The sequence below is a fragment of the Atractosteus spatula genome, chromosome 17 (genome assembly GCF_055471065.1).
Source record: "Atractosteus spatula isolate fAtrSpa1 chromosome 17, fAtrSpa1.hap1, whole genome shotgun sequence".
Taxonomy (NCBI): domain Eukaryota; kingdom Metazoa; phylum Chordata; class Actinopteri; order Semionotiformes; family Lepisosteidae; genus Atractosteus; species Atractosteus spatula.
The window spans coordinates 14,114,667-14,141,617 of NC_142722.1; the positions used below are offsets into that span (position 1 = coordinate 14,114,667).

At 43.3% G+C, this 26,951-nt stretch overlaps 3 protein-coding genes across 8 annotated transcripts in view; 2 read left to right on the forward strand and 1 right to left on the reverse strand.

Annotated features, from left to right (window-relative positions):
- The first annotated feature begins 12 nt into the window (after positions 1-12).
- On the forward strand, positions 13-12,688 carry ascc2 (activating signal cointegrator 1 complex subunit 2). 3 transcript variants are annotated; one of them, XR_016094342.1, is made up of 20 exons: positions 13-152; positions 704-802; positions 1,554-1,712; positions 2,634-2,804; positions 4,290-4,419; positions 4,902-4,969; positions 5,137-5,250; positions 5,699-5,811; positions 6,066-6,140; positions 6,533-6,640; positions 7,309-7,377; positions 7,992-8,066; positions 8,568-8,766; positions 9,069-9,265; positions 9,733-9,852; positions 10,318-10,542; positions 10,841-10,940; positions 11,216-11,310; positions 12,033-12,262; positions 12,378-12,503. XR_016094342.1 is itself a non-coding variant. In XM_088935533.1 (19 exons), the coding sequence occupies exons 2-19, from the start codon at positions 713-715 to the stop codon at positions 12,202-12,204; spliced, it is 2,280 nt and encodes a 759-aa protein (XP_088791659.1). In that variant the 5' UTR covers positions 13-152; positions 704-712; the 3' UTR covers positions 12,205-12,688. The 3 variants fall into 3 exon arrangements, 2 of the variants coding, with proteins under 2 accessions (XP_088791659.1, XP_088791660.1); XM_088935533.1 differs by having other exon boundaries at positions 12,033-12,688; XM_088935534.1 differs by having other exon boundaries at positions 33-119; positions 12,033-12,688.
- On the reverse strand, positions 12,442-22,749 carry rnf215 (ring finger protein 215). 4 transcript variants are annotated; one of them, XM_088935536.1, is made up of 11 exons: positions 22,287-22,746; positions 21,206-21,343; positions 20,109-20,180; positions 19,436-19,521; positions 19,262-19,316; positions 18,526-18,630; positions 18,060-18,176; positions 16,837-16,980; positions 16,445-16,547; positions 15,956-16,046; positions 12,498-12,579 (listed from the first exon to the last, which is right to left on the reverse strand). In XM_088935536.1, exons 1-11 carry the CDS (start codon positions 22,551-22,553, stop codon positions 12,498-12,500), a joined length of 1,260 nt encoding a protein of 419 aa, XP_088791662.1. In that variant the 5' UTR covers positions 22,554-22,746. The 4 variants fall into 4 exon arrangements, with proteins under 4 accessions (XP_088791664.1, XP_088791662.1, XP_088791663.1 ...); XM_088935537.1 differs by lacking the exon at positions 12,498-12,579 and adding an exon at positions 13,343-14,873; XM_088935538.1 differs by lacking the exon at positions 15,956-16,046 and having other exon boundaries at positions 12,442-12,579.
- Positions 22,750-25,407: 2,658 nt separating this feature from the next.
- LOC148819196 (SEC14-like protein 2) overlaps positions 25,408-26,951 on the forward strand; it is a 31,497-nt gene continuing 29,953 nt past the window's right edge. Inside the window, exon 1 of the mRNA XM_088935314.1 lies at positions 25,408-25,566. Coding sequence (XP_088791440.1) covers positions 25,513-25,566 — 54 coding nt within the window. The 5' untranslated portion in view covers positions 25,408-25,512. The remainder of the gene's footprint in view (positions 25,567-26,951) is intronic.

Sequence of the window (26,951 nt, forward strand, 5' to 3'; positions counted from 1 at the left end):
AACAGCTTCCGCAAGCGACGCAGGAAGTGAAACTATTATTACACATCAGACCTGACGGCTGCACTGCTTTGCTCTCTACTACATGGAAACGGGATCGGAAGTTTCACGTCAAGTTTAAGGCAAAGGCAACAAGAATTAATTAATCTAAATATGTAAGGTTTTCCGCCTAGTACTTCACCGAAACATTTCGCGCACCTGTGTTGTAAGGCCTGTCGCTTTGAAGGCATCCTATCGGGACTAAGCCAATGGATAAAATCTCGTTTCATTGACTTTATACACTCGTTGATTCATACCAAATGTCACTCCGTGATATAAGCTGAAGACTTGGCGACATTACAATGTTGAGTAAATAAATCTTACATGTAGAGAGACACCGTTTTGCGCGAGTAACTTACCTGGGTAGCAGGTAACGTGGAATAGACTCGCCGGCGAGTGCTTTGTGCTGCCTACTGGAATAGGAGCCTTTTGAGACGGGGTAAAGGGCTACCATCTACTCAATTAAATAAACCAATTTCCTCATTTGAAAGCAAGCAGATGGAACGGAATGACTGACACGTTGCAGTGATAAATGTCTAGTTCATCCCACTGTTCAGGGATTTTAAATTCTCTCCATCGTCGTTTGTGTTGACAAGAAGCGCAAGTACGGGACTTTTTTTTTTGTTAAAAAGGTTGATCTTCTGCCGCCTGTTGTTCCTATGATTAGACCGAGGCTATGGCGACCGCACAGCGAGTGCCGCTGGACGAGCAGCAGGTGACGGAGCCCGATGGTCAGACGGGCAGGGAACGCGTTTTGCCAGCTCTGGTGAGTCTGCCCAAACCTTTCAACACTGCAAATCTTTCTACACTCATACCCGCTGAGCGTATGTCTGAGCTACTTTCGCACACACGCACATAAATCGATCCTTTTGTTATTGTAATATAATGTAATCTTTGGCATTACTAGTGCATGCACTCCTGCTAAAGAGGGTTTAGTACCGAGCTAAACACATGATCTGATTTGTTACAATAGGTCTTAGATACGGAGACCATAATTAAAGCACAACATTCAGAATTACAGAGCTTCTTACAGCACAGCAAGTCTTTAGATTTTACTTTGTAAGTCATGGTGACCAATACAGTGGGGGAAAAAGTGATATAGAAAGTTTCCACTGTATAATCTGCTTAGTACATAATGCTTAATGATTTACAAGAAGCTGAACATTTTTGGGCCTGGTCCAAAATAGAGGAATCAGCAGTGATTTAGAGAGGAAAAAGGGAGGAATCTTAGCCAAGTCCTACTGCTGCTTTACTCATATATTTACTTGGTTGGCAGTTTTGTAGCTGTTTCCATTTGCACCTGTTTATGCAGCTGGGCGTTTTACTGGAGTAGTCCAGGTGAAGCACCTTTGCTGAGCTGTACAGTCTCACCTTTGATTCGAACCCACAACTGTCCAGACCCCTCGCCCTCACACTGCCCGACGTTTCCCATGCTTGAAGAGCCTGAGGTAGGAATCTCGGAAGGGCAGGTGCACCAGGCTGTTGTCATCGAGCTAGCGTCTGGGTCTGACCCGCAGCACCCTGCCAGGATGGAGGACCGGTGTTTCGTGCTCTATCAACCCCCGCCAGTCACCGGCTCTGCAGCGGAGGTGGAGGCATTCCTGGAGCAGGCCCAGTTTATCACAGAGGACCTGGACTGGCTGCTGGCTCTGCCCCATGACAGGTTCTGGTGCCAGGTATGAGCCCCGCGCCAGCGTGAGGAGGAGGAGGAGGAGGAGGAGGAGGAGGAGGAGGAGGGGGGGGGGGGGATCGGCGCTTTCTGAATGGAGTCAAGGCTCGGTTACGCTGGCGGTTTCCAGCTGTGTTCTCACTCTCAGTGCAGTGTTTCTCGTGAATCCAGGACAGCAGTCTTTAAGGATTGTAAGGCTGCTCTTCAAATGTCCAAGTGTTGTTGTTATGTGAATGAAAAAAAAATCCAACTGAGACATTAAAATCTCAATCCCAGTGGTCACTGGCCCATTAGATGCTGAGATGTGTCTTTTTTAAATCATGTTAGACTCGGCTGTATGGTGATAGTTTTGAATGAAAGGCTCTTCGGTTAACAGGCAAACCTCATTTGATGAAGGTTTTTATATTCTTTTTGATCTTTGGAAGTATCCATCCCCCTGCCCAATCTCCCACACCAAGTCCTGGCTATGGAAATCCACAACTGGGGCAGGTGCTCAGTTAATAACATGGTCATGTCTTGTGCCACCTGGTCATTGTCTCAGTAACCTGTGGAAGTGGTTTAGGGGATGTGAGCTTTAACCAGGCATTGTCAATGGGATTTTGTTCCAGCCTCTGTTCTAAAAAACATTTTGTAACTAGGTGATTTACGACTGTTTATTAGTTGGACTAATATTTTCTTCCTTCTTCCTAAATGTGTAGAAACGTGCATCTATAAGTAATTCTCTGACATCAAACCCTTGGTGTCACAGGTAACTTTCCGAATTGGAGTTCTGTATGATAATTTAGAAGTTAGGGTCGATTGTGGTGACCGTTAGTGCACTGGGAGGCTGGAGTGCATTTGTAGTGTCCCGGACTGTGTCGCAGTATTCTGGGAAACCCAGCTGGGTGGATGGTGGTGATCACAGCACAGTCCGGCTCTGGTCCTGCAGGTTGTGTTCGATGAATCTCTGCAAAAGTGCCTGGACTCCTACCTGCGGCTGGCCCCGAGGGGCTTGGACTGCACCCTGCCGGCCTCCCCGGCTGTCATGGACATGCAGAAGCACCTCCACCGCAGTGTCTTCATGACCTTCCTCAGGATGGCCACGCACAAGGAGTCGAAGGTAAGGCACGGACCTGCCTGGCCTGAGGGTTCCTTGACTCTAGCAGCTTTTCTGTGTCTCTAAGTAATAGCCTATTTCATACCATGTAAGAAAGGGTTAAATTGTTCCACTCAAGCAATTGAGTTCAGTTGGGTGAGTAAGGACCTGCAGTACAAGGAATTCAAACCGGATGAGCCCACACCGCGTACACACCTCGTGTAGGGACCCCAGATTTTTCATTTTACTTTTTTTATGATATATCTTACAGTGTACTTCTGATGTGCTATTGAATGAAAAACGTGTGGTCTCATTCTTCACATTTTTCTTGGGAGATTAGCATCTTTGTTTGTAATCCAGGAGATCCAAGATTCCAATAAGATTAATTCTAGTCCATAAGGGAAGTATTTGCTCTGTGCTTTTCATTGACTAAAGAGCATTTGTGGAATTCTTGTAGTTCTTTATCTTAGGGTAAAGTATGTGCTGTATATCTCCAGATTGACGCCATAACACCTGCAAGGTATGTTAATCTCTTCAGATCAGGCAAAATGTGAGTCTGTGCACCAGTGTGTTACTTTTCCAACCATTCTACAGTTACATGTACATTTATTTGTACTTTAAAGTGTCACTTGCTCCATGCCTTGGCATAGCAAGTTAAAATACTTCCTTGTTCCTCTTCTATTTTACCAAGTAAGACAGCTGAGAACAAATGGTTATTTGCACAGACAATCTAGAGATGTATTTGTACAGCAGGACATATACTGGTGCGATCTGAGTTTAACATTTTGCTGTAGAGTCCAACATCCAAATCACTACCTCATTCTACACTGCTGGCCCAGCCCTGTGATAAATTATATTTTTATAACTACAGTAGCTTATCTATTGTAAATGCTGTTGTTTATTTGTATCATGTTTGAGGCTGCTTTGTTTTTCCCACACATGGCCTAAATATTCACATGCTTCTTTATGGTGTTTCCTTGTTTGTTTATGTAGCCCATATTTTAGATTGAAACGGATGAACGGGACAGTGAAAAGGGTTCTTGGAATTTGTGTTTGTGTTTTCTGTTTCGTTTCCCAGAAAGGAACACATCCAGTATACTCTAGTATTATTGGCATCCACAGAAACATTTGTGAGTGAAATGCCCTCTTTCCACTAAGGCATCCTGAACAAAATACCCTCGGTATTGTTTTCTTCAATTAACTCTTGTAGTATTGATAGTGCCTAAAGAAGGTGAGTGTTTAAGGGTGCCATTTCACCCCTAGTGAGTGCTAGGAGAAGGTGAGAAGTCTTGAAAAAGAAGACTGCATGCTCTTAGATGGGAGTCTCCCTGGTGTCTAGGAGCTCATTACGGTCACAAACACAAATAACAGTTAAAAAGCAGCATTGCTGTTTGTTTTAGGCCAGATGGAACTCGGGGCAGGCTGAGAATGGTTGACTGTGGGGGGGGGAACCTTGTGAGATTTTTCTTTTACTCTTCATTCCCTAACATTATATTTTTTTCTGCTCAGGAGAATTTCATCACACCAGCTGTGTTTGGAGAGATCATTTACAACAACTTCCTGTTCGACATCCCGAAGATCTTGGATTTGTGTGTCTTGTATGGAAAAGGCAACGGACACCTTATACAGAAAATGATTGGTGAGTGACGATGAGGGGATTGCTGGGAAGGATCGGATGAGGAGCTTGACGTGGGAATATCGCACGTCTGGAATTTCTGCTAAAGGTTTATCTAACCATTACTGTAGCAGATGCAGTTAATATTAATGGTAATTGCCATGTAATGAATCAGCACCAATTTCACAGGTGATTTTTCAGTTCCTTGACCTTTTGTTCCTGCTATTGTGTTATACTGTAAGTAGAAACTTCATTGCAGTAGTTTTTGCACTCTTAATTCTAGCATGTTTTATCCAAAGCATCCAGTTTGATGCCTTCAGAACTTTCCAGATGCTCTACTAGAACAAGCAAGAGGTTGTTTTTTAAAATGGCAATAAAACCTTAGATAAATGAGTTCTGTGAAATGTTCCATAGGTATTACAAGTATCGTTTTCAGTCCAGTTCTTTTTATTTTTAGCCCAATGCGATGCAGCTCACATTCTCAGAGTAATCATTTTGTCCTACAGAAAACATCTTCAATCAGCAGCCCAGTTACTACAGTGACCTGGATGAGACGGTGCCTACAGTACTGCAGGTACACCGCTGGCTTTTCCATTCCGCTGCTATAACTGCAGGATTGTGGAGTTGCCAGCCTTAGCCTTTAATCTATTAACCAAACGCCCAAGCGGGCTGTCGGTATGGGGAGTGTGAAGTTTGCGGTGCAAAGATGTCTCTCACCTGATCCGCTCTGTGTTGCCTTAGGTCCTGAACACCATTTTGGAGAGATGTGGACTGCGGATGGAGGAGGCTGCCTCCAGTGAGCCACTCAAGCTGGGCAGCACGACAGCTCCTACCGCCATGGAGATGAGCACGAAGGTGGCGTAACACTCGGATGGAGAAACTTGCTACTTCGTACTACAGTCTAATACTGTACTCTACAGTAGTGACTTACTGAGAACATACATACTAATACTACTGCGATAATAGCAGAGTAATACTAATATAACTGCTTACTCACAGCAGAACATAAAGTTACATACACACACCTTACAAAGTTCAAGTATCATACTTGTTTTATTCTGCACTAAGAAAAGCTGTTGAAGCCAATCTGTGTACAAGTGTTTTCCAGAATGAGCTGATGTCTTAAAAAATGCCTGCTGCCTCATTGTATTTTGTTTTGAAAAGTTCAGGTTGTTTTTTTCAGGAGAGAAGGCTGTGATCAGGTTTAGTTCTGCTCACTGCGGTTCCCTCTTCATCTGTGGTGAGAGTCCACGCAAAGCTTCTCAACATGGTGAGAGTCAGGTGTTTCTTCTGCTTTGTTCAGGACCTGGAGGACCTCGTGCTGTACCTGTGTGACACCTGCACCACTCTCTACGCCTTGTTCGACATCTTCCCACCAGCCTGCTCTGCCTTCCAGAGACACGGCTTCCTCGGCAGGTGAGGGACTCCGGGTGAGAGCAGGAGTTTTCTCCAGATCTCCAAAAGCCAACTGGCGAACTTCTAAAACAGCATTGTGGCACAGCACGGTATTTCAATTCAAACGAATACCCTGGCAACAAAACCTCCACATCAACATTGATATGAGGAATAAGAATTAAACATTCTTTTCAAATATTAAACCTGTGTATAAAATTGTATTTGTGTCTGTTTACGAGGAATAAACCTCAAAATGTCCCCTCTTTCATTTCCAGACTGGCTTCATTTTATGAGCTTGCTGTTCCTGACATAGAGAAAGCAGTAAAAAAGAGGAACTTTGACGATAAGAGGTATGTTTTCTGCCGCACACATTGCGGGACGTGGAACAAAAAAGGATGCATAGGGTGGTTAGTTTATATAGCTTCAGAATATGGTCCAGAAACGGACTAAAGAAACTGTGAGGAAACCCTTGGGTTTTTTTGCTCCATGCCCATTTCACTCATTTTTCCATCCTCACTCCTAGCACCTCGTGTGTATGTGTTCTACCTAGAGAACCAGCTGCCTGAGGCCTTGTAGAGCCAGTTAGGACTATGGGAGCAAATAGGTTTACAGATTTACAGGTATGGAAATCAAGGAGAATTTGAGCACCACAGTGTGTGACCAGGGGAGGCAGTGGGAACATCTCATGACGGCAGGATTTCGGAAAGCCTCACCTTACCTGACGCAATTACTTACTGCTCAGCTTGCAGGAGGACCTGTGGAGGAGGGTGTCGCACTCCCGCAAGAAAATAATTGAAATTGCACACCTGCTCATCCAGCACACCTGTCTGCAGCCCATCTTAGAGAACAGGTGAGAGCCAGTGCTTGTCACCTGAGATCAGTGTCAATCGCAGCCTTGCAGTGCAGACTCTGTCCACTGACTATAGAACTATTTGTTTTATACACCTTATTTTCCAAAGCAGGCAAAAGACTTATCAGAGAGTAAGGACTCTACATACTGTATGTATGTTGTGTAAATTGTGGAAACCTAATTCAGTGTTTGCAATATCAATTAGAAAATTCTCTAGACGCTATAGTAACGTGAAGGATAGGATTCTGGCCTTTCTAATTTCCAAGTCTTATACCACATTCTGAACATCAGGCAATCAGTGACAAATGGCAGGTTTGACTGAATAGGTGTTTGTGTGTGATTTGAGGTAAGCTCATGGTGAACTGATTTGATGTTCCTGTTATTGTCCTCCTCTTCCACTGGCCACTAAATACGATCTAGTGGACAAAGTGAAAACACAGAGCAAAATGTGAGAAATATAAAAGGATTTAGATATTCTAAATAAAACTGAGCAACTACAGATTTTTAACCATCAATAAAAAAACATTTTTAAATGATCTGGGATATTTTTTTAAAGTGTTGCACTGAACTGACGTGCACATTCATATCATAAACACTAATGGTTTTATGAAAGCGAGTATTATTAGGTTTCTCCAAAATGTAAAGACATTTTGTTTGTCCTTCTGCAGTTCTGAGAACATCCACCTGTTTGTAGAAGATTTCCTGCAGATTTTTACTTCCCTCCTCCAGGAAAAGAGGTAACAGTGACAGTCATTTCTGGAAACACTACAGGAAGCCCATGAACACTTAGTTCATCAGCAGCAGTACATACTTCCTCCAAAGCATACAGTGCTGTCAGGTACATTGGATAATTGTTAGGTGAAAGCTACAGCATAATGCAAGCCAAGAAATTCTGCAACATTTATCTTCTTTATCAGTGAGCATTGATAAAAATAAAAGGAATGAATATCTAAAAGACCAACAAAACCCATTTGTTTATAACAATGCTATCCTTGCCTCTTAGTTTTATTTTATTATAGGACAGGATAGGGGGAGGAAGGCCCTACAAACTTGATGAGATAAAATTCTCCTTATTTTGAAATATTTATTCAATAAATGTTGCATTGTTTCTCATTAATGTGAAATAGGTACAGTGCATAAATGGATCTATACAGTACCTCAGATTTCCCTTGTAATAAAGTTGTTGAGCTTGTTGCCACATTTAGAATTTTAGTTTCTCTTTTCCTGAAGCATGCAGTGAGGAACAGTCATGATTTTAGTGTATGTTTTCTCTTAGTGGTGCAATGGAACAGGATTAATGCAAACACATTCTTCGGCCCTCTGTTACTGAACCCCTCTTTTCTGTGGTTAGTTTCCTGGCAGATTATGACGAGCAGTTCCCTGTTGCAGACGACGTCAGCCTGTTACAGCAGGCATTCCCACTTCTGTATCCTTTGCTGTGCTGCCCAGTTTTGCTCCAGGTTTTCCCATCCTTCTTTTTGTTGTTGGGTTTCTGTGCTCCATTTCAAGGACTCACTGGAGATTAAATTGAGTTGACCAAGACCTCCCTGCTTTAAATGCTAGATTCTGGCACTGATATTGACGCAGAGCTTTTCTGGGGGGTGGGTGTGTGATGGGTCTTATGGTATTCAAGGGACTGGTCTCTTTGAAGAGTGACCATCATCGTAAAGGAAACCCTTCTTCAGGCAAAGTGTAGTGAATATCGGGGACAGGCTTCCCAGTCAGGGGGGTGAGGCCCAGACTTGGGGCTCTTTTACAGAAACCATTAGATGGACTTTTAAATCTTACTTGACTACCAGTTGAGCAAGATGGGCTGAACAGCCTCCTCTGCTTTGCCACCTTTCTCATGTTCTTAACTGGATGGAAGACAAGGTCTTGGCAGGTGGCTCTTGTCTGGTGTTCTCCTTGACAGGGACTCCTTCTCCAGAGATGAGACCAGGACCTCCTATATTCTGCAGGGAATCGAGTGTGCCTGGGAGAGTGTGGGCAGGAAGAAGCACAGGCTGCCCCCATCTCGGGCCACCCCTGAGCCGAACGAGGGAGATGGGGCTCGTGGGGAGAGGGGGCTGGCTGAGGGATTGGCTGGTGGGGCAGAGGCCCAGCTTGACAAGCCCCGAGTCGATAAGGTAGTCTGCAGTTTGTTGATTTGCATGCATATTTTATTAATTTGTTTCAGTTTTGCAGTTTCACAGTTAATCCTTTTTGCAGTCATTCCACCTACCTAACTACTGTAGGTCTAAGCACACCTGTTACCCCAGCCATTCTGCTCATGTTCCACTTGGCGTATAAAATCCCTCCACGTTTCTAACTGTGCTGATTTCTAAAGTGTATCTTTGGCAGAGGTGTAGATGAGTTAGGTTATGCTGGAAGCCACTGACTGCTTATTCCAAAGCTGTGGTGAGGCCCCACTGATGACGGTGTGTTTCAGGGTGCGGCATGCACAGTAAGCACAGGGGAGCTGGAGTCCCTGCTGACCCACGTAAAAGACCTCTTCCCTGACCTGGGCGAGGGATTCATCCTGGCTTGTCTGCAAGAGTACGGCAACAACTCGGAAATCGTCATCAATAACATCCTAGAGGATAACCTTACTCCTGCGCTGGCCAAGCTAGACCATAACTTGCCCAGGTACAGAAGCTGAAGCTTATGCACTGAGAATACCATACTGGACAGGACAAGAGCAGTACACGTCTTTGAAATATTAATAATATGAGTGCGTGTGGCTATAACTCTGTCTGTTTTAGGTAAAGGATCTGACATGTGCACTGCACACCAGGAATATGTATCCGTTTCCGAGAAGTGGTGGAGAAAATCACCACCAGCCTGTACACTGCAGATATGAAGACTGGTGTGATACTTGATACATTACAGTACATATCCATTTTAGAACTATGGGGAAAAAAATCAAGTTTCGTATTTAAGAGAACTAGGAGCATGACAGCCATTAGCAGTCAGCTGAATCTGTTTTCCAAATGTGCGCATAATGTTCTCTTTGAATCTGCTCTACTGACACCTCCTCTCACATGGTGCCTAGTGAGACCTCTGTGTTTCGGTGGTTGCGATGACGTGGTTTATTCTGCTCTCTCGTTCCTCAGGCCAGTGAAGGAGGAAAAGCCCGCTATCCTAAGCTGCAGATCTAATGTCTTTGATGACGACGAGTTTGACGTGTTCAACCGGGATCAAGTGGACACATCCCGAATCTGGAGGGGACGAAGGTGAGGGGGTCTTGAGGTTGCTGCACTAAGCCGTGGCCATGAGAAATATCTGCTCTGTTATACTTAATGGTTAGCAATATTGCCATGTTGGGGCCCTGGGTTCAATTCTAGACCTGGGGTGCTATCTCCAATTTAAGATGACAGTTAAATTTTCTAAAACCTAATTAAAGGCCCGTTGATTACTCTTCATCATGGAAGAGTTCTGTTGAGAGGATTTGCTCTTTGCTTCTTTTTAGCGAAACCCACAATCCAAAAGCAAGATAAAGGGGAAGACTCAAGAGATGGATCTCAGGAGTTTCCTTTCAAAGTCTTCCCTTCTGGTACATACAGGACTAGCAATAAAGCATATAAATTTTAGTAGATCCACAGCACGGAAGAAAACCTGATCTGCTTTTCTTCTTGTAAAAGTGTGGTCGGTAGTGCTAAGGCCAGATTGCGAGATGAACCAAATGGTCTTGCCCACAGAAAAGGGGAGAGTGCCCGTGCCCTGCTGAATGACAAGAAGCACATTGCAGATCAGAGGGCGCGTTACCAGGCCTACCAGATAGTGGTGGATGAGGTGCCCGTGGTCAAGGACGAGGGCACCACTTTCTACGGGGATGACTATGACGATGAGTATGATGACACCTACGATGACAACCAGGTGGGAGCCAACGACCGTGATGAAGACAGCGAGCTGCTGACCCGCAGGTGAGTCCCTGTGGTTGGTTAATTCATATCATCCTGCTCCCACACATCTCTGAAGGACTTTCTCTTCTGGTTGCAGTTTTGTTGGACTGTCAGAGATCTGTATTGCATATAGTAATGTATTTTTCCATGGAATATTTCACTCTTGGGTGACGCTGGGTCTGTATGTGTGGGCTAGAAGATGTGGAGCAAGCCCGTTCGTCTGTAATTCCACCTCTAACAACTGCCGATGGACCCCTTTATTTCGACACTGCTAGACACTGTGCCGGTGACCGTCATGCTGCCTCGTCTTCTTTCACAGGCCTTTCACCACCCCCATGGTCCTGCGCAGCGGAAGACGGGAGGGTGATGGGGAGAACGAGGAGGACGAGGACGAAGAGGAGGCGGAGGATGAAGAAAAGGTACGGCCGCAGTTTGAAATGGGATTCAGAGTTGTGAACGAAGAGTGCGAACAAGTCCTTTCCGAAACTCAGAGCTTCAGGGAGTGGCTGCATACTAGACAGGCAACATGTAATATTTCTGAGTGTCTTCATTGTGTTTTATTTGAATATTAGTTGTTGTTACTCAGAATTTGTCTTTACCTGCAGTTTATGACGATTTATGACATATGATGGGGTTTTTGTTTCTTTTACAACAGTACGCTTCACAAGTGTTAATCCTCTCCCCCCCATCACAGAACGATGCTGTGAAAAGGGACCAGTTCGTTCAGGATCCCGCTGTGTTGCGAGAACGAGCAGAAGCCCGGAGGGCGGCGATGTGGAGCAGGAGAGGGTGAGGAGCAAGAGCTTTAATTGCAACCCCCACCCCCCCACCCCGCAAGTCACCCTAGCCTGTGGGCTGCATCTGCACTGGATGAGTCTAGCGCACAAGACGTAGTGTATCCAGTGTACACAGTTTTCCCTAAGCTTTGACCACTAAGTGGCAAAGAGTAGTCCATGCATGTTTTATCTTCAGTTGCAATCATGCTACCAAATGCATAATTGATCTCTTTATTTAGTCATGCGTGCAGGTTCAATCTACCGCTGCAGGTCTTGCAATGGCCTGCAGGGATCATTCTTTGGGTCAAGGGAACCCTTTTAGGTCATTTAATACATAGGTCATGGAAAATAAAGTTTCCTGCTTTTCACATACAGTTACTGTAAAATGACATCAAGAGGGACATGTGATTTCAGTCTTGCAATGATAAGGATACCAGATGTCCTGAAGCCCTTTGATGTACTATCAGTATGAAGTCGTGTTCAATACAGATATATATGATGCTTTAATGTACTGTGATGCGCAATGTGAATTAATGGATTTGGAAGTGGATTTATTCAGATGTCGACAAGCCATCTCCATCAGCTGTGGATCCATATGAATTTGTCTGAAAGGCTGGGGATTGAAAATAACTCCTCAATGACATTTTATTCCCTATCCTATTTTCCAAAATAGTTATTAATGTGTGAGTAGGGGGAGAAACGGATACCAACAGTGTGGTTCTCCTCTTTATTCAGGTTTAAACCAGAGCCATCAGGAAATGTGGCTGGGGGACCCAGAGGCCAGGGCCAAAGCAAAGAAACCGTCCTGGAGAGACGCAAGAAGGAGGCCAACAAGAGCGCCCGCGCCAACCACAACCGCAGAGTCATGGCCGACCGCAAGAGGAGCAAAGCCATGATCCCGTTCTGATGCCCGCCGGCATCTCTTGATGGCGAAATGGTGAAAGACGCCAACCAGGATGATCAGCGTGAGGCACTAGCAAGGGTTCCCCCTTGTGCGCTATGGCTTTGCTCTTAATTCTATGGATTGAAAGATTTGAAACCATTTTTTTTATAGGGATATCCTTTTTGATCCCCATCCAGTTTGGAACTGCCAGTTGTATGCGGCGACTTGACCACATGGGGAAAGCTTGAGACAGACGCCCACCTGCAGAGAGTTTCGTGATCTGACAGGTTGAATGAGCCACGCATCTCTTGCTGGTGTCACTGTGGCCCTGCCGGGAGTCTCAGTTCGCCGGAATGTGGCCAGTTCATCCCATCTCGGCCCCCTGCAGCCAATCCTGTGCTGCAATAATAATAGTTTCCCATATATAATATTGCATTGATATAATACAACAGATGTCGTTTCCTCCTGAGTGGCACATAGATTAAAGACGGATTACTTCAAAACAAAAGAATTCTCTTGTTGTTACACTACCATTATGTTGAAAGTGAATGCTTTTTCTTGATTTTTAAACAATCACAAAATGAACCGCATTGCAAAGGCCACACCACATTTTACAATTTACAGTTGTTAAATTTCTGTGCCACCTGTTGCAGTTTTCATATTGACATGATACAATGCCTTTGGTTTTCAGGCCACCTAAGAGAAAGTGCCTGAATTTCACACTGAATTTTCGTGTAAGTATAGACATGTAGAGTCCTGGAAAATGGTCTCAGGTGGTATATCTGCTCAGAAACCTTTATAGATAAGAGGAAACTAAATACGATTATACAGGATGTACTGTAGGTCTCTCAGAAGCTACACAACCAGTGTGCCTATTTTGTGATATAACCTTTACACAGATTGTCCATTCCTGTAGTAGGTGGCATTTCATTTTTATACAAATCACACAAGCACAAAAATCTTCAGTATATAAGGCACATTATAACCCACCCTTTCCTTTTTCCTTATTTATTTCCAATATTATGTATGGAAAAGCGTCTTTTGCCCTGGCTGCAGACCACTCTTGTTGTTTAATCATGCTACACCTGAACCACTGACATGACATGGAACACCAAAGTGTTGGTAATGCAAAGTGAAGAAACACATTTTGCCAAATGCCAAATGATTTTAACAAATCCATTTATTAAAGAGTGGAGTGATGTAAACATTTTGTAACATGTGAAGAATGAACTCAAGTACACACTGAACAAGAGTCCTGGGAGTCCCACCTGAGAAGGTATTCCTATTGCTTTGGGAAGACAGACAGCACCCACCACAGGCTTCGCAGGTACACAGACAAGACTGACAGACAAAGGAACGCCGTAGTGCAGAAGGCTTCTCCTTTAACACACTCCTCTTTCCCATTTTTAATAGCAGCAATAGCAACGCTTTGAACTACTGTTCACTAGCATGTTTAGAAGATTGACAATAATCTAGCAAAGCATTAGCTTCTAACTATTTGAAACTTCACTTCTGTAAATGCTGTATGACTAGGCTTTTTTAGTGCTACTTGGCTTTTGCTTGCAAGGGTATTTATCTAGAGTATTACTAAAAAAGTGCAATTAATTTGGCTTTTGCTTGGGGTACATGCTGACATGCAGTAATTTTATAGAACACACAGTACCAAATACACTCACGCAGTCTGTACTGGGGAGTTCTTCTACTGGTACCGTAAGGCCCTTGATGCAGACATTGTCACTGTGGTGTGTGAGGGGCGAGCAAATTGTTTCAAGTTGCAAAGGAAATCAGACTGTTCAAAGTTTGAGTTTGGTATCTATGCTTGCCTCTAGTGAGGGGTGAACCATGTGGGGATAATTAAGTTTATAAATAAGACCAGTTAATCTAGCCAAGCAGGTTAAGGTGATCAGCTATGCTCCTGTACCAAATACCAGCCAAGATGGAATAGTCTGCTCTTTATGGCAGAATGCACAGCAACTTCTGAGGTTTCCAGCCAAGTGGAAATTGGTGCATTATCTGCCTTTAGCAATTTCAGTTATGCAAAGAGGTACTGGAAGAACTACATGCCTTAATTAACTACATGTTAATTTCTGCAAGAATTGTCAAGTTCTCCTGCATTGCAAAAAAAAAAACACTTGCACAAGATTTTGAAAAGTCTTTGTACTCTTTAGCCCAGTGTGGTCTTTCTCCAAAAAAGAACACAAATTATTTCTGCCAACTGTAGCACAACACAAGATCGAGCAAGGACTGCACTGTGGGTTTTACCCATAGGTTTGACCACACCAGGAAAAGAGGAAGTCTGTGCCAGTGTCCACCTGCTGTGTCAGGCTGGCTGCACGGCCATGATGGATTCTGAAGCTGTTAGTTTCATACACACTCTACATGTGGCCGAGACCTAAACTGTCTCAACAACTGAAGCATTTCTGATCGAATATACTACAAACTACTGCACAAAGAGTTGGCAGAAAACATCCCCAGGGCACATTTGTCTTCATAAGACAGGGCTTCTTTTACTCCTACAAGTTCAACAAAGGGACAGTTTGTCTCCATATTGAAACCTTTCCGCAGTGCGGAGGGTGAAAGGACATCTGTATTGCTGGACAGGCAGTGCAACTGGAGAGTGAAAAGCTGCTTGATCCCAATTTGATTCCCATCAAAGTCCAGGGTCTTTCACTAGTTGTCTTTGTAGACATTGCCTGCAAGCATTAACATTAAGTTGTAGCATCAATGACAATCTGACAGCCCCTACTGTTAACAAAGCATCCACTTAACATAGCAAAGCAAACGTAAAGGCAGAAATGGATTATGCTGCATATTCCTTTAATCATAATTCAAGATTAATTGGGCTAACTGGCAAAGTGTATGGTTGTATATGCAAAGCTAAACCCAAAACCTTTGTAGTATTAAAGCATTAAGTTGTTTCTTTTGGATTGTGTTGACCAGGAACAATTAAAATGATTGGTGGGTGACAGAATGTGATCATTCTAACTTCAGTGCATTAACACACCCAATTAGAAATTACATTAATTAAAAGGCTTAGCATATGATTAGGACAAATATCCTTAATGTAATCTAATTAATCAAAGTTCTTAATTGTACTTGTTCTTCTATTTCTGTATACTGATAACTTCATTAAGCATTCCCAGACCATACAATCAAAAATAATCTGAGCATCAAAAGAAGCGTATCACTCTGTTTTCACATGTATGTTTTTAGGAAAATAAAATACACAGATCTTGGCTATTGATGAAACATGTCTGGCATCATTGGGAGTAACTGGTCCTTCATGATTGGAGGAGGTACACCTGCGTGATATTTACTACTGCATAATTACTTGAAAACCTGAATCATGAGAGAGCTGATTTAAAGTGTCGAGCCTGGCAAAACTGAAGACAGAAACCAACATGCCCCTCTTATCAAGAGAACGCCTTTGTGCCATTCATATATCCAAGGCTGGATCTCAGGCGGACTCGCCAGCAGGGCAGTCAAGGCCTCTTCAGCAATGCAATTTTTGTGTGTGGATTGTCCTGATAGTGTGTGTGCCTCAGACATACAGACTGATACCCTATTTGTTGCATACAACAGATCAACTATTGGGGAGCTGCAAGTGTGTAGATACTACAACTTGACGGCAGCCTGACAGTACAGTACTTGCATAATTCAAGTCCTGGGACAACACCTGATGTCCTTCTTGTCGGTTACTCCTGACATAGCAATATTCCAGCGGGATAAAGCATGTTTTCTTGCTACATTAGAATGACATTTTTGAATGACCTACTCGCCTGACTTGAGCCCCACTGAAAATTGGTGGGATGGCACGTGGCATCTAGGGCTCTGAGTCCACTGAACAGGCACATGCTTGCCAGGTTCTAAGACAGGAAAGGTACAAAATCTCACATGGCAAACTGGTGCAAACCATCTGTCACAACTAGACTATGGGTTTCACAGCAAAACCCCTGCTGATCAACGCTGTTGGTAACATCTAGCTCGATGAATTCATCAGCCTCAGGTCTGTTCAATACATTGTCAGTGCACCTCCTACAGGAAGACTGTCATAATACTAAGTTTCATGAATAGATTTGTGAATCTTTTCCAGTTACCTTTGAAACTGCTGAAGTCTACCAGCTTCATACAATGTGTATTGGACCTCTTCAGGGAATTATAGTGCCTTTTTATGCACGGACATGCAGTGTAAAAGAGTATAACTAATGACACAGTTATTCTAAGGCAGCTGTGCAAAGGGATCGCAGAACTGCATTTAGCTCACCTAGTATACTGCGCTTGCAGAGAGGGCAGGTCTGCTGAAGGAGCAGCCAGGGGTCCACGCAGTCCCGGTGGAACTCGTGAAGACAGGGCAGCACTCTCAGGCACTGCCGACACGAGCAGAGACACCGACCTCAGCACCGAGCTCCCACAGCGCCAACAGTTGTGAGAGCTGAGTGCAAAAGTTAAATTGATGCTTCTGAGCCCGAGCCACATCTCTCCCACCTCTCAATACGTGTTTTGTTTCTCAGCCTCATGACCTACACCATCACAAGCTTTTGTGGTGCTCAGTTCAAACAAAACCGTATGTTCTCCCTTTACAAGTCCCAAAAATGCTAACGTAGGGTTCCAGGTGATTCTGAAAAGTTTTGATTGGGCTCCTAGGGAGGAGCTTACCTGGTTCTTGCAGAACTGCTCCAGACACACTGCGCAGTTGTCTGTCTCCCCTACTTGACCTTTCTCACACCGCGCCTTGGGCAGGTGATACTTTCTCGTTTTAAGGGTGGCCAGCCGCTTCATAATGTCCTGCTTGGGGAGTAGCTGGAGAAGACCACAGGAAGGAGAATATATTGAGCTGTGGAGGCTTGTGACTTGCCAACAGTGATTCCTCTTCTGATGGACATAAAGTCCAATTCATCATTCTGACAGACCTGTTTCTATGTTAGCCATCTGAATACTGATTTCTTCCTTAATGGATTATTGTGCAACAATGTAAAGAAAGAGAGCTTTTAAACAATATTTTTATTGTATGTGCCAGTGTCCACACCATTGTACCGTCACCATTTAGACATCTGGGACACAAAGGAGTTTGCCATATAGGTGTGGTTTAGGTATCAAAACCTTACTCAGAGCCTTCTTCAATACATTCTGCTTTTAGAACTGCTTTCAGCTTTTTACATCCCCTTAGTTAGGATGAGAAGAAAGCAGGCTTGTTGTTGTTAAATTCACCATTGATCAGAATCCGCTGTGAAATGGTTTTGAAGCCAGTGCAGCACATTTACCAATCAAATCTACTCATGAGAGACGCGCCTCTTCTCCCATGAACGCTGAACTTCCTGCAAGGGGCTGCGCTGCCTGTGACATGATAAGAGACGAGTGGTTCGAAGGTGGGTGGGTTGGAGAAGTCCACATACACATCCTAATTCTCTCCTGTGAGAGGTGGTGGGGTTTGAAGCTGAGCGCCAAGATGTGATAAACATATGACTGGCTGTTGAGACTCAGGCGGCAAAACAAAAGATAAACTGCAATTCTATATTTTAAAAAATATTCTGAAATGTTCCTTGTCATTGTTTCTTCTTTCTACATCCACAATGCTAAAATGGTTTGTACTACAAGTCACAGAGCTATGCTATCCAGATTAACTATTAACTTAAAACAAAGTGACTAAGAATTCAGTGAAATTCATTCAAATTACCGTAGACCTTCTGAAAAATTAGTGCAAAACCCAAGGTTCAGAGTGTCTGAAAGAGTATATATAAGCAAGGCTGAGCAAGAAAATCATTCTACTACAACCTTATTAACTGTAGACATATCACCTAGAAACCTTAGGATTGAGGGTCCCAACTGTGTGATTTTTACTGAATTCTTATTCTTAGACAAAAAGAAGAAAACCAGATTACCTCCATATCATCATCACCCTGGTTGTGCCTGTACTGCCAGCGAGCTTGAACTATGACTCCAGTGCACAGGATCAGAGCCACCAGGACCACTGTATTCCACAGTTGCTGGAGGTATTTCTATGAGGACACAGTGAATTTTAACCACTTTAAAAGTACTGCTTGTAAAGAAGTTCAGCAAACACCTTTCTCCCAACATGTAAAACAGGAGGATGTTCCACAAAAGCGTATTGTTGAACATTGCCTTCTGTTGGATGTTACCCAGATGTTACCCGTGGGTCATTTGACTTTAAATTGACTTTAAATTAGACTTGCAGTACACTAATCGGACTCAAATCAACAGGTTACGTGTGCTAAGTTCATACATTAGTATATAGAAAAAAATTACTTGAGTCTTTCGGATCTTCAGGGTTCTGACCGGTTCTTAGTCCTTGTCTGTGTCTCTGTACTGTATGTCCAGACCGCTTACCTGCACCTGCGAGTTGGTTTCTCCAGTGCAAATCACTCCCTGCCACTCCCCGTACAGCCCACCCCTGGACCGGCCACAGCTGGACCACAGAGTCAGCGTGGCCCCCTGCAACAAAGTCCAGTGGGCCTCTTAACATCTCTGGAAAGCCAGCCCACCACGAAGACAAGATCAGTGTATTGGCCACATACAATTTCTTATATTAGGAATTTGTCTTTTCGCACACCCCAGCTTGCTCTCCATGAGACACACAGACAGAGAGAGAAGCTTGGACTCAGAGCGCAGGGTCAGCCATTTATACAGCACCCCCGTGAGCAGGTTTGGTGAAGGGCCTTGCTCAGGGACCCAACACAGTAGGATTCCTACGGACCGGAAACCTTCCAGCCACAGGCGCAGATCCTTAGCCACAGAGCCACTGCACCGCCCCCAAAAACAGTTTCTGCACTTTGTGGACTTGAACCCAGACTGCATCACCGACTGCACTGGGGGTCTGGATTTGAACCCAGGCATTAAATCAGATGTAACCAATATCTTAACTTTTTCCATACTGTTTTATTAGAAAGAGGCATGTTTTTTTTAATTAATCCCCAGCAGGGCTGAAATTAAAATGAAAGCAAGTGCTCTGTTATATATTATCTGAACCATCTGCATCATGCATGCTATCTCCCAAAAACCCCACATCATTATACCAACTTCAAAATATGTAATGCAACAAAATACCTGAAAATAGAACTCTTACCAGATTGTCCTGCAAGATTGTCTTATACGTGATTTTCGCTGTTGCTCGCAGACCCCTGCAAAGGAAGATCCTATTTAACCATGAAGATTCCTTCAAATATCCTTCAAACATACAGAAATACAGCATCCCCACAGAAGAGAGACTGGCTTATTCAGTGGACAGAGATATCTTTACCTGAGAAGAGCCCCAATAAGCTTGGTGACGTTTTCTGACGTCTGAATCACAATGACTGGCTTGGAAAGCACCTGAGAAAGGTCCATCTACAGAAAATGGACACATTACACACATAAGAAAAGATCTGAGGCCATTACAGCCCGAGACTCCTTCATTCCTTTTCCAGCATGCTAAAACGCTTGGGAAAATGTAAGGTCACTCCCTGAAATTTAGCCTGCAAAAAATAATATTGCAGATATTGTTCAAAGGACTTAATATCAAGTATTAAGGCATCTCTGCGAATACCTAGGACTGCGAGCAATTGAGCGCAATCAGATCTGGGACTACTAGTTCAACCAGAACACCTAACATTACTTCTGCTTCTGTTTGCATTGGCTCAATAAGTGCCATTCCAGTCTGGTTGAGTACCAGAACCACCTCTGCAGGCCAGAGTGAAGTCTTGAGGGTGGCTGACCACACTCTTAAGACAGAGTCCTTTCTATGTTAGAGCTTCAGAGCTATGATCTAAAACAAGACGTTCTGCAAAACTGACACTGGATATGAAAAACAGAAGGCTGCAGAATGACCTATATGTTTTCAGATTTGAACTTGTTCCACGGGGTCTATCCGTTTTCACCTTCAAACGTCAGACACTCACAGACGTCCTGACAGAGCCTCAGGGATAGCCGCGTACCTCGCTGAAGGTGTTCTGATTCAGCACCAGAATGAGAAGGGCAGAAGCTCCCAACACGAGGGCTCGTTTCATCTAGAAACAGACATCACAAGCTGTGGACATCAGGACAAACTGCACGGCGTTCTCACAGAGCTGTCCGGCCTACAGCCTCTAGCCATATCATCATGAAGACTGTGCACTGTGGAGCAATGCCTTTGGGTAAACATTCCTTTGGACAAAGTGCGCACCACAGAGTATTAACATCACCACTTCTCACCAAGGGGTGCAAATCATGGTCACTCTGAGTTAAAAACACAAATGTCTGTCTGCGCAGGAGGTAAGGTTGTTGCAAAATAAGTTAAAGAAGTATAAGCGCCCTTAAATTATATTCTTTGCCAGACGGCCTGTAAGGTGCCAGCCCACCTCCAAGACGAAAAAAATGAAAAGGGTGAAGAAAACATAAGGGTGAAGGATTATTTATTTTTTATTCCTTGGCTCAGCACTTCACAAATGTCAACTGGGAAGAAAATATGAAAACTACAAAAACTGAATGAAAAGTTTCAATCCTGTGCCATTCATGTACAGACTGAAATGAAATAGCAGACCAGGGCCCAAAAGCTTCTCTGGGGGGGAAAAATGCAAGGAGGTGGAAATTGGATTCCATTTGCATATCATTTACAGCTATTGCTGGTTTTGCTTGCTTCAGGCTCCTGTATAACAGACGGGTGCTGGGAATTTTAAGCTTTCAGCTTTAATTTGATTGAACTTGCATAAACAAAATATTATCAAATAGTTCGAGTAGGGAGCTGCGTCAGCATGCGTAGGCTGCAAGGGAACAAGCAAAGGTTTATTCCATGCCGAAAAGAGCAGAAAAGAAACACATTTTCGGCTGTGGAGCCATCTTCAGGCGAACCTTTACTTGTTCCTTTTAAATCAGCACAATGTCCACAATAGCGCTCACTTGTAGCAGCAGTAAATGGGTCAGACGGCAGTTCAAAGGCTGTCACCTTGTTGTGAAGCCAATGTTGCCTTACTGTCAAACAACCTAACGTGGCCCATTTGTGAATATTCACCTATAACCACCCTCGCCCCAGTATACACCCACAACTGCGCCTCACCTTGTTGACAACTGCTGCCGCAAACGATTCCTGGTTTCTATTCTGTGCTTCCTGTTTGTCCGCCCTGACAGGCACCACTCCTATCCAGGGCTGCTCGTCCTCGGACTCCCCCTGCGGACCAGACTCCTCCTCCTGAACCTGGAACACAGACAAACGCACTCGGACGTGAACTGCTCAACGTAAAGCAGATTTACCTGTAGCTTCATGCTCGCTGGCCTTTTGTGTCGGAGCATTTCCTTTGTTGCGATGGGCCTATCTGAAGCTTGGCGGGTTGTAAACTTGGTGATGTACTGATGCGATGTGTGCATTCTGTCTGTTAAACTATCCCTGCTGCAGAACCACCCAAGCATCTTAACTTTCTAGAAACAGGAAGCACCTGTATCAGCTGTATACAAGTGATATTAGATTATGGTCGAAGTATGTAGAATACTTCCTTTTTCAAAGTGTGTAATGTTTTTGCTTTAGATGTACTATGTCGGATTCTTGTGTTCTGACCGTAACCTTAACGGAGCAGGAGGTAATCAGCATTACCGTAATTATCTACACTGTGTGGTGTTCGCAAATATCTGTTTTGACAGTGGACACCCAACCGACCACCGTGCGAAAGCAAGCAGCAGGGTCATACGTCTTCAGACTCTTTACAGTTCTGTACTGCCCCCTGTGGGCAAATGGTAAAGTGAACATAAAACCCAGTAATGCAATGAATTTTACACTCTTTTGCATTTCTCTCTCAGAAAAGAAAGACAAAATATAATCTTTTCTAAACAACGCGTTAAGACGCATTCCGCATTCCAGTCAACAACAAAATAAAGAAGAAAAAATAAAAAATGCACCTTTAATAATAAGAATAATAATTCTTCAGCCTAATCTCCAGTTACAAGAAATTCGAATATTAAAACCATTGTTTTATTAAAAAGCATTGATTTAAACACATTGTTTAGCACATTTTAACTATAATTATATCCCAGTTTCTGAAACAGACACCATAAGACTATTTTACAAGTCAATTTATTGTTGCAGATTCACACATTAAAACCAGATAGCACGCAACTCATAAAAAAAAATACACCAGACATCTTACTAGTCGTAGACTGCCTTCTGCTATTTCGTAGCTGCGTTCCTGACTCTTTTTTCCGCGATCTGCGGCATCGTCGCTGTCCTGCGCTGCTTCCAGTAGAGCTCCGTGCAGTAAGCTGGACCCGGGCCGGTCGAGGAGGAAAACCTCCACCAGGGCCACCCGCTCAGCCGACACCGCCAGGCAGGTCCACAGAGACGGGGCTAACAGCACCGAGATGACAGGCATCCAGCACCAGCAGCAGCTCTCCGCTGTCATCGCTACGCGATACATGGAGGATAAAAAGTAACCGGTTAACAATGATGAAAATCAACCGGTTTTCATCGCTACTGTCCCCCTGCCTGTCGGCTCCAACTGTAAACAAAAACGTCACCTTCCTGCTCACGCTGAGCAGCGGGGCGGACGGGCAGGAAAGAGCCAGCGAAAGCAAAACAAACCGCTGGTGGGTACCAAGCTCGCCATCTGCTGCAAGAACACAGAATTTATTTCATTTTAAAACAATCGACTCGTATTGCCCCAACGAGCAGTATGTTTAAAGACGATACAGCATTTCCCCTTTTCGAAATGTAGCATGAGAAAAAAAAAAACTACTTCCGATCAGTTTAAGAGAGCTTTTGCCCACACGTGAAATATAAATGCCATTGAACAGCAGAATAAAACTGCTGTTGTGTCCGTTCTCAGTAGATAATTGCTTATACACTGGTCATAAATACACTGGCCTTCAAGTGTTTTTGTTTTATGCCCAAACAAAACGAATGGGAAAAAAAATAGTCTCGCAAATGTAACGGCCCTTCTTGTTTTACGAATGTGTAACAGGTTTATATTTTATAGCAACTTAATTATCACACTTTCATTTTTTTTACACGGGAATGCCTTGGCTGATCATACAGAAGGTGTGGCTGTTCTGCTGGAAGTCCATCTTGCAATCAACGTCACACCATTACCCACTTGCTTCTGTCATATCAAACTTGCGCGTTATTATCTTGCCCTTTTCTACAGAAATCAAACAATCCCTCCATTTTCAGACCACTTCTTGCAGTTCGTGGCCCTGGGGCAGCGGGAATCTATCCTGGCAAGGGTATACCCAGGACCTCAAGAACCTCAAGGATTGAACCCAAGGACCCAGTTCTGTGACGTTTTGTGTGAACCAAAAATTTTTGTTATCAGCATAGAAAGATAGGGTGATGCAGAACCCACAAAGAATCTGACTAACTGGTAGCACCATTAAACCTAGAAAGAAAAGGACCAAGAATAGAACCTGTAGGACTCCAAATGTGGCCAAGAAGAAACAACCTTACCAAGAATAACCAAAGGCAAAACGCAGGTTTAGTGATACTAACAAACCTCTCGAAAATATATAGAACGATGGTGTGATCAACAGCATCAAAGGCAGCACTTAAGTCCACCAATCAGAAGTCACCAGTAAGTCATTAGGAACCCTATCAAGAGCTGTTCCTGTGCTGTGCTTCTGTCTGGACCCAGATTGAGATGGCTAAGGGATCTCACATGCAGAAAGAGCAGGAAGAAGAATCTAAATCTTGATTCCTTGGTCAAAAACGGTACATCAGCTATTGACCAATAATTCCTGAGCAAGTTCTGCTTTTTCAACAGAGGGATAGTAACTGTGAATTTAAGGCCGAAGAGAACTATTTCCAAACTTTATGATGCGGTGATGATGTACAACATGACAAAAGGACAGAGAAACGCTAAAACTGAACAGAGATGGGTAGAGTAAACAGGATCTAAGGTACTTCTGGTGGGTTTCATTTTAGTGATTGTTTCAGGCAGCTGCTGAAAGGCAGAGACTACAAAAAGCTGCACTTAAAGTCACTTAAAGTGCGAGTACATAACTATTCTCAGAAGATACATTATGATTTCTGGTTATCAATGTTAGATTAAGAAAACTTCAGAAAATTCATAGCATTGCTAAATTGCTAGAATATACACTATTCAAGATTGGTGTTCTAAAGATTTAAGAGCTGACGCATTCTTCAATTCTAGATTTACTCTTCTCTTCTTTTAGTACAGTATACAGTATATTAGGCAAGTACCTGTAATATGAAAAATATCCATTTTATCTCTTGATATTAGTTCTAGAAGATAATCTAAAGAGCTAGCTGGATAGTAATTTCCTATGTCATTTCATTTCAAAGTCTTGTGCATGGGCATAAGAAATATTGTATTGCAGTCTTCAGGAGAAGAATGTTATTTCATCTATAACAAATGGAAATAACTTGAGGATAACAACAACAGCACCAACAGCTAGCCAGCCAGCAGTCATGTCACCCTGCAGCTTTCAACTGGCTACCCACTGAAGCTGAGCAGCGTTGAGCCTTGTCAGTACCTGGATGGGAGACTTCCTGAGAAGCTATGGTTGCTGGAAGGGGTCTTTTATGGGGTTAAATCTATAGAGCCAATCTCCCAGAACAATTCTAGCGAATTCTGTGGAATTCCATTTTATCACGGTTTTTGATAAGGGTCTTTTCGCGGTCTCATCTGCGCTAAGCTTCCACACCTAAATTAGCATGCGTTATTTTGAAAGTCATTCGTGAAAGTCTTGAGCTTGTGTTTTGTTGGATGATGAAACATTGATCCCTTTGACATTATTAATCTTGAATAATTACAATATCTTATTTGTCATAAACGCCTGCCTCCACGACGATCCTAAAGTATAAAATCCAAGTGATGTCCCGACATTTTCCAGATATGCGAATATCGATCGTTTTCACTAGCTGCAGAACTTTCAAGAAATGTAAAAGAAACGAAGGCGATTTTTACTTAAATCAAGGCTCATCCTGAAAAGTTCTTACGTTAGAGAAGATTTTAAACCCTATATAATGTTTCCATATTATTTTCGGCGATGCAATACAGTGCATTTTGAATGCCCTGCCTCTTCCAGAAGGCGTTCCTTAGCTACTGTGTTATTTAAACTTCTTGCAAAGTTTGTTTCTGCAAGAAATTGTATTAAACCCCCTGTCTTCCATATTCTTACCCTCAATACAATGCACGCATCGTACTGTTTTTTAGGAATTCTTGCGCTTTAAGAAGGCGTTTCTTAGCGACGGCGTTGTTTGGCTGAAATTGGAAAGCAGCGCCCCCAAGCTCCCAGCGTTAAAAAGTCACCATCCCTCGACAGCCGCAGCATTACTGCGAGTAGGAAGAAGCGCTGGTGCTTCGGTGCGAGCAGCGGGGCAGAGAGGTTATTTATAGGTAAGGTTTGCCAATCAGCACAATGAGTGGAAGGGTCGGCGACCTCAGCTCGAAGCAAGCCGAAGCCTTAGCGCAGGTAAGACAATTCGCCGAAACGAAATGTTTTCTTTCCTCTTTGAAGGAGACCGCTATTTGGTTTGGAGAGGTTCCTCAGCAGATGTCGTGGTTCTTGCGCATGTTTTTAATGTTCAAGCACTGCGGAGGCTAGCTTGCATGTGTCTTCCCAGTTTATACCCGCAGGAACCACAAATATGTCAGGAGCAGTACCCTGGTCCCCCCATTTAAGGGACGTGTCCGAAGTGCGCTCTCGGTTGTATAACAAGTCCCGTGTGTTCGTGCAGGCGAAAAAGATGTTGCTGTTTATGTTGTAGGAACTATGGGTGATTTTGAGTACAATAAAAATATACCATGTAAAAAACGGGGTGGGAGGGTATTTTGAAAGAGACCAGCGTATATTGTAGCTCTTATGTTATAAAATGTCCTTACAGTCTTTTAATATGACGCAGTCTGTAATTAATGGAAAAAATAGCAAACGACATTTCAACGTGACAAATCATTTTCATTCCGCTCCAAAAAATAGAAGTTCAGTCGTTTTGTTGGCCCACCGCGGTGGGTATTTAGTATAGCTCCTCGATCTTGGTTACATATCTGAAACATGATATAACATAACCATCCTTATTTCTGCAAGAAATACACGTGAATGATATTTTAAGAAATATCTCAATTATAACTAAGTGCCCTGTGATGATAAGCATCTTTTGCAAAGCTAAATAAGGCTACGTACAAAAACGACTCGATGTGTGATTAAAGATTTTCCAGTGCAATGTGAGTTTGTTATGCAGGACAAGTTTCTGAGAATCACTGTTTTCCAACCAGCATGTTAAAGAAACCCTCATGAAATTCATTATGTATTACAGCAACAGATATGAGTCATGGTGAGGCTTCTGTTGAACTCGGGGATAAGGATTACTGTCCCCGAGGTCAAAATGGAAAAAAAAACCCTCTGTATACAGTATATACGATGTATGTCCCATTACGAAATAACTACGTACTTATTCAAAAGTGCTGAACGTGATTTATGATCACAACCTTACCTAGTATGGTCAGACCAATAAAAAGATGGTGTATTTTATTATTCAGCTTTTTTTTCTTTGGTGAAAATGTGCATTGCACCAGACTGTAGCAAACGGACCACCTGTTTGTAAGATCGCTACAGAATAATTCAGCTTCGACAACCGATTTATTGTTGTTGAATTGTGCAATTTACATATCGTTCCCCCTGTATCACAACATTTCCTTTTGATACAGTGGAAATGACGCCTGTATTTGTTGAGCCAACGAGAAGATATTTTCAATCGTATTTTCAGGTAGTGAATCTACAGCCGAACCTGCAATTTATGTAAAGCCCCTCGGAATAAGTTCTTGTCTGCATCCTATTATTTTTGTGCCACAGTAGTTATT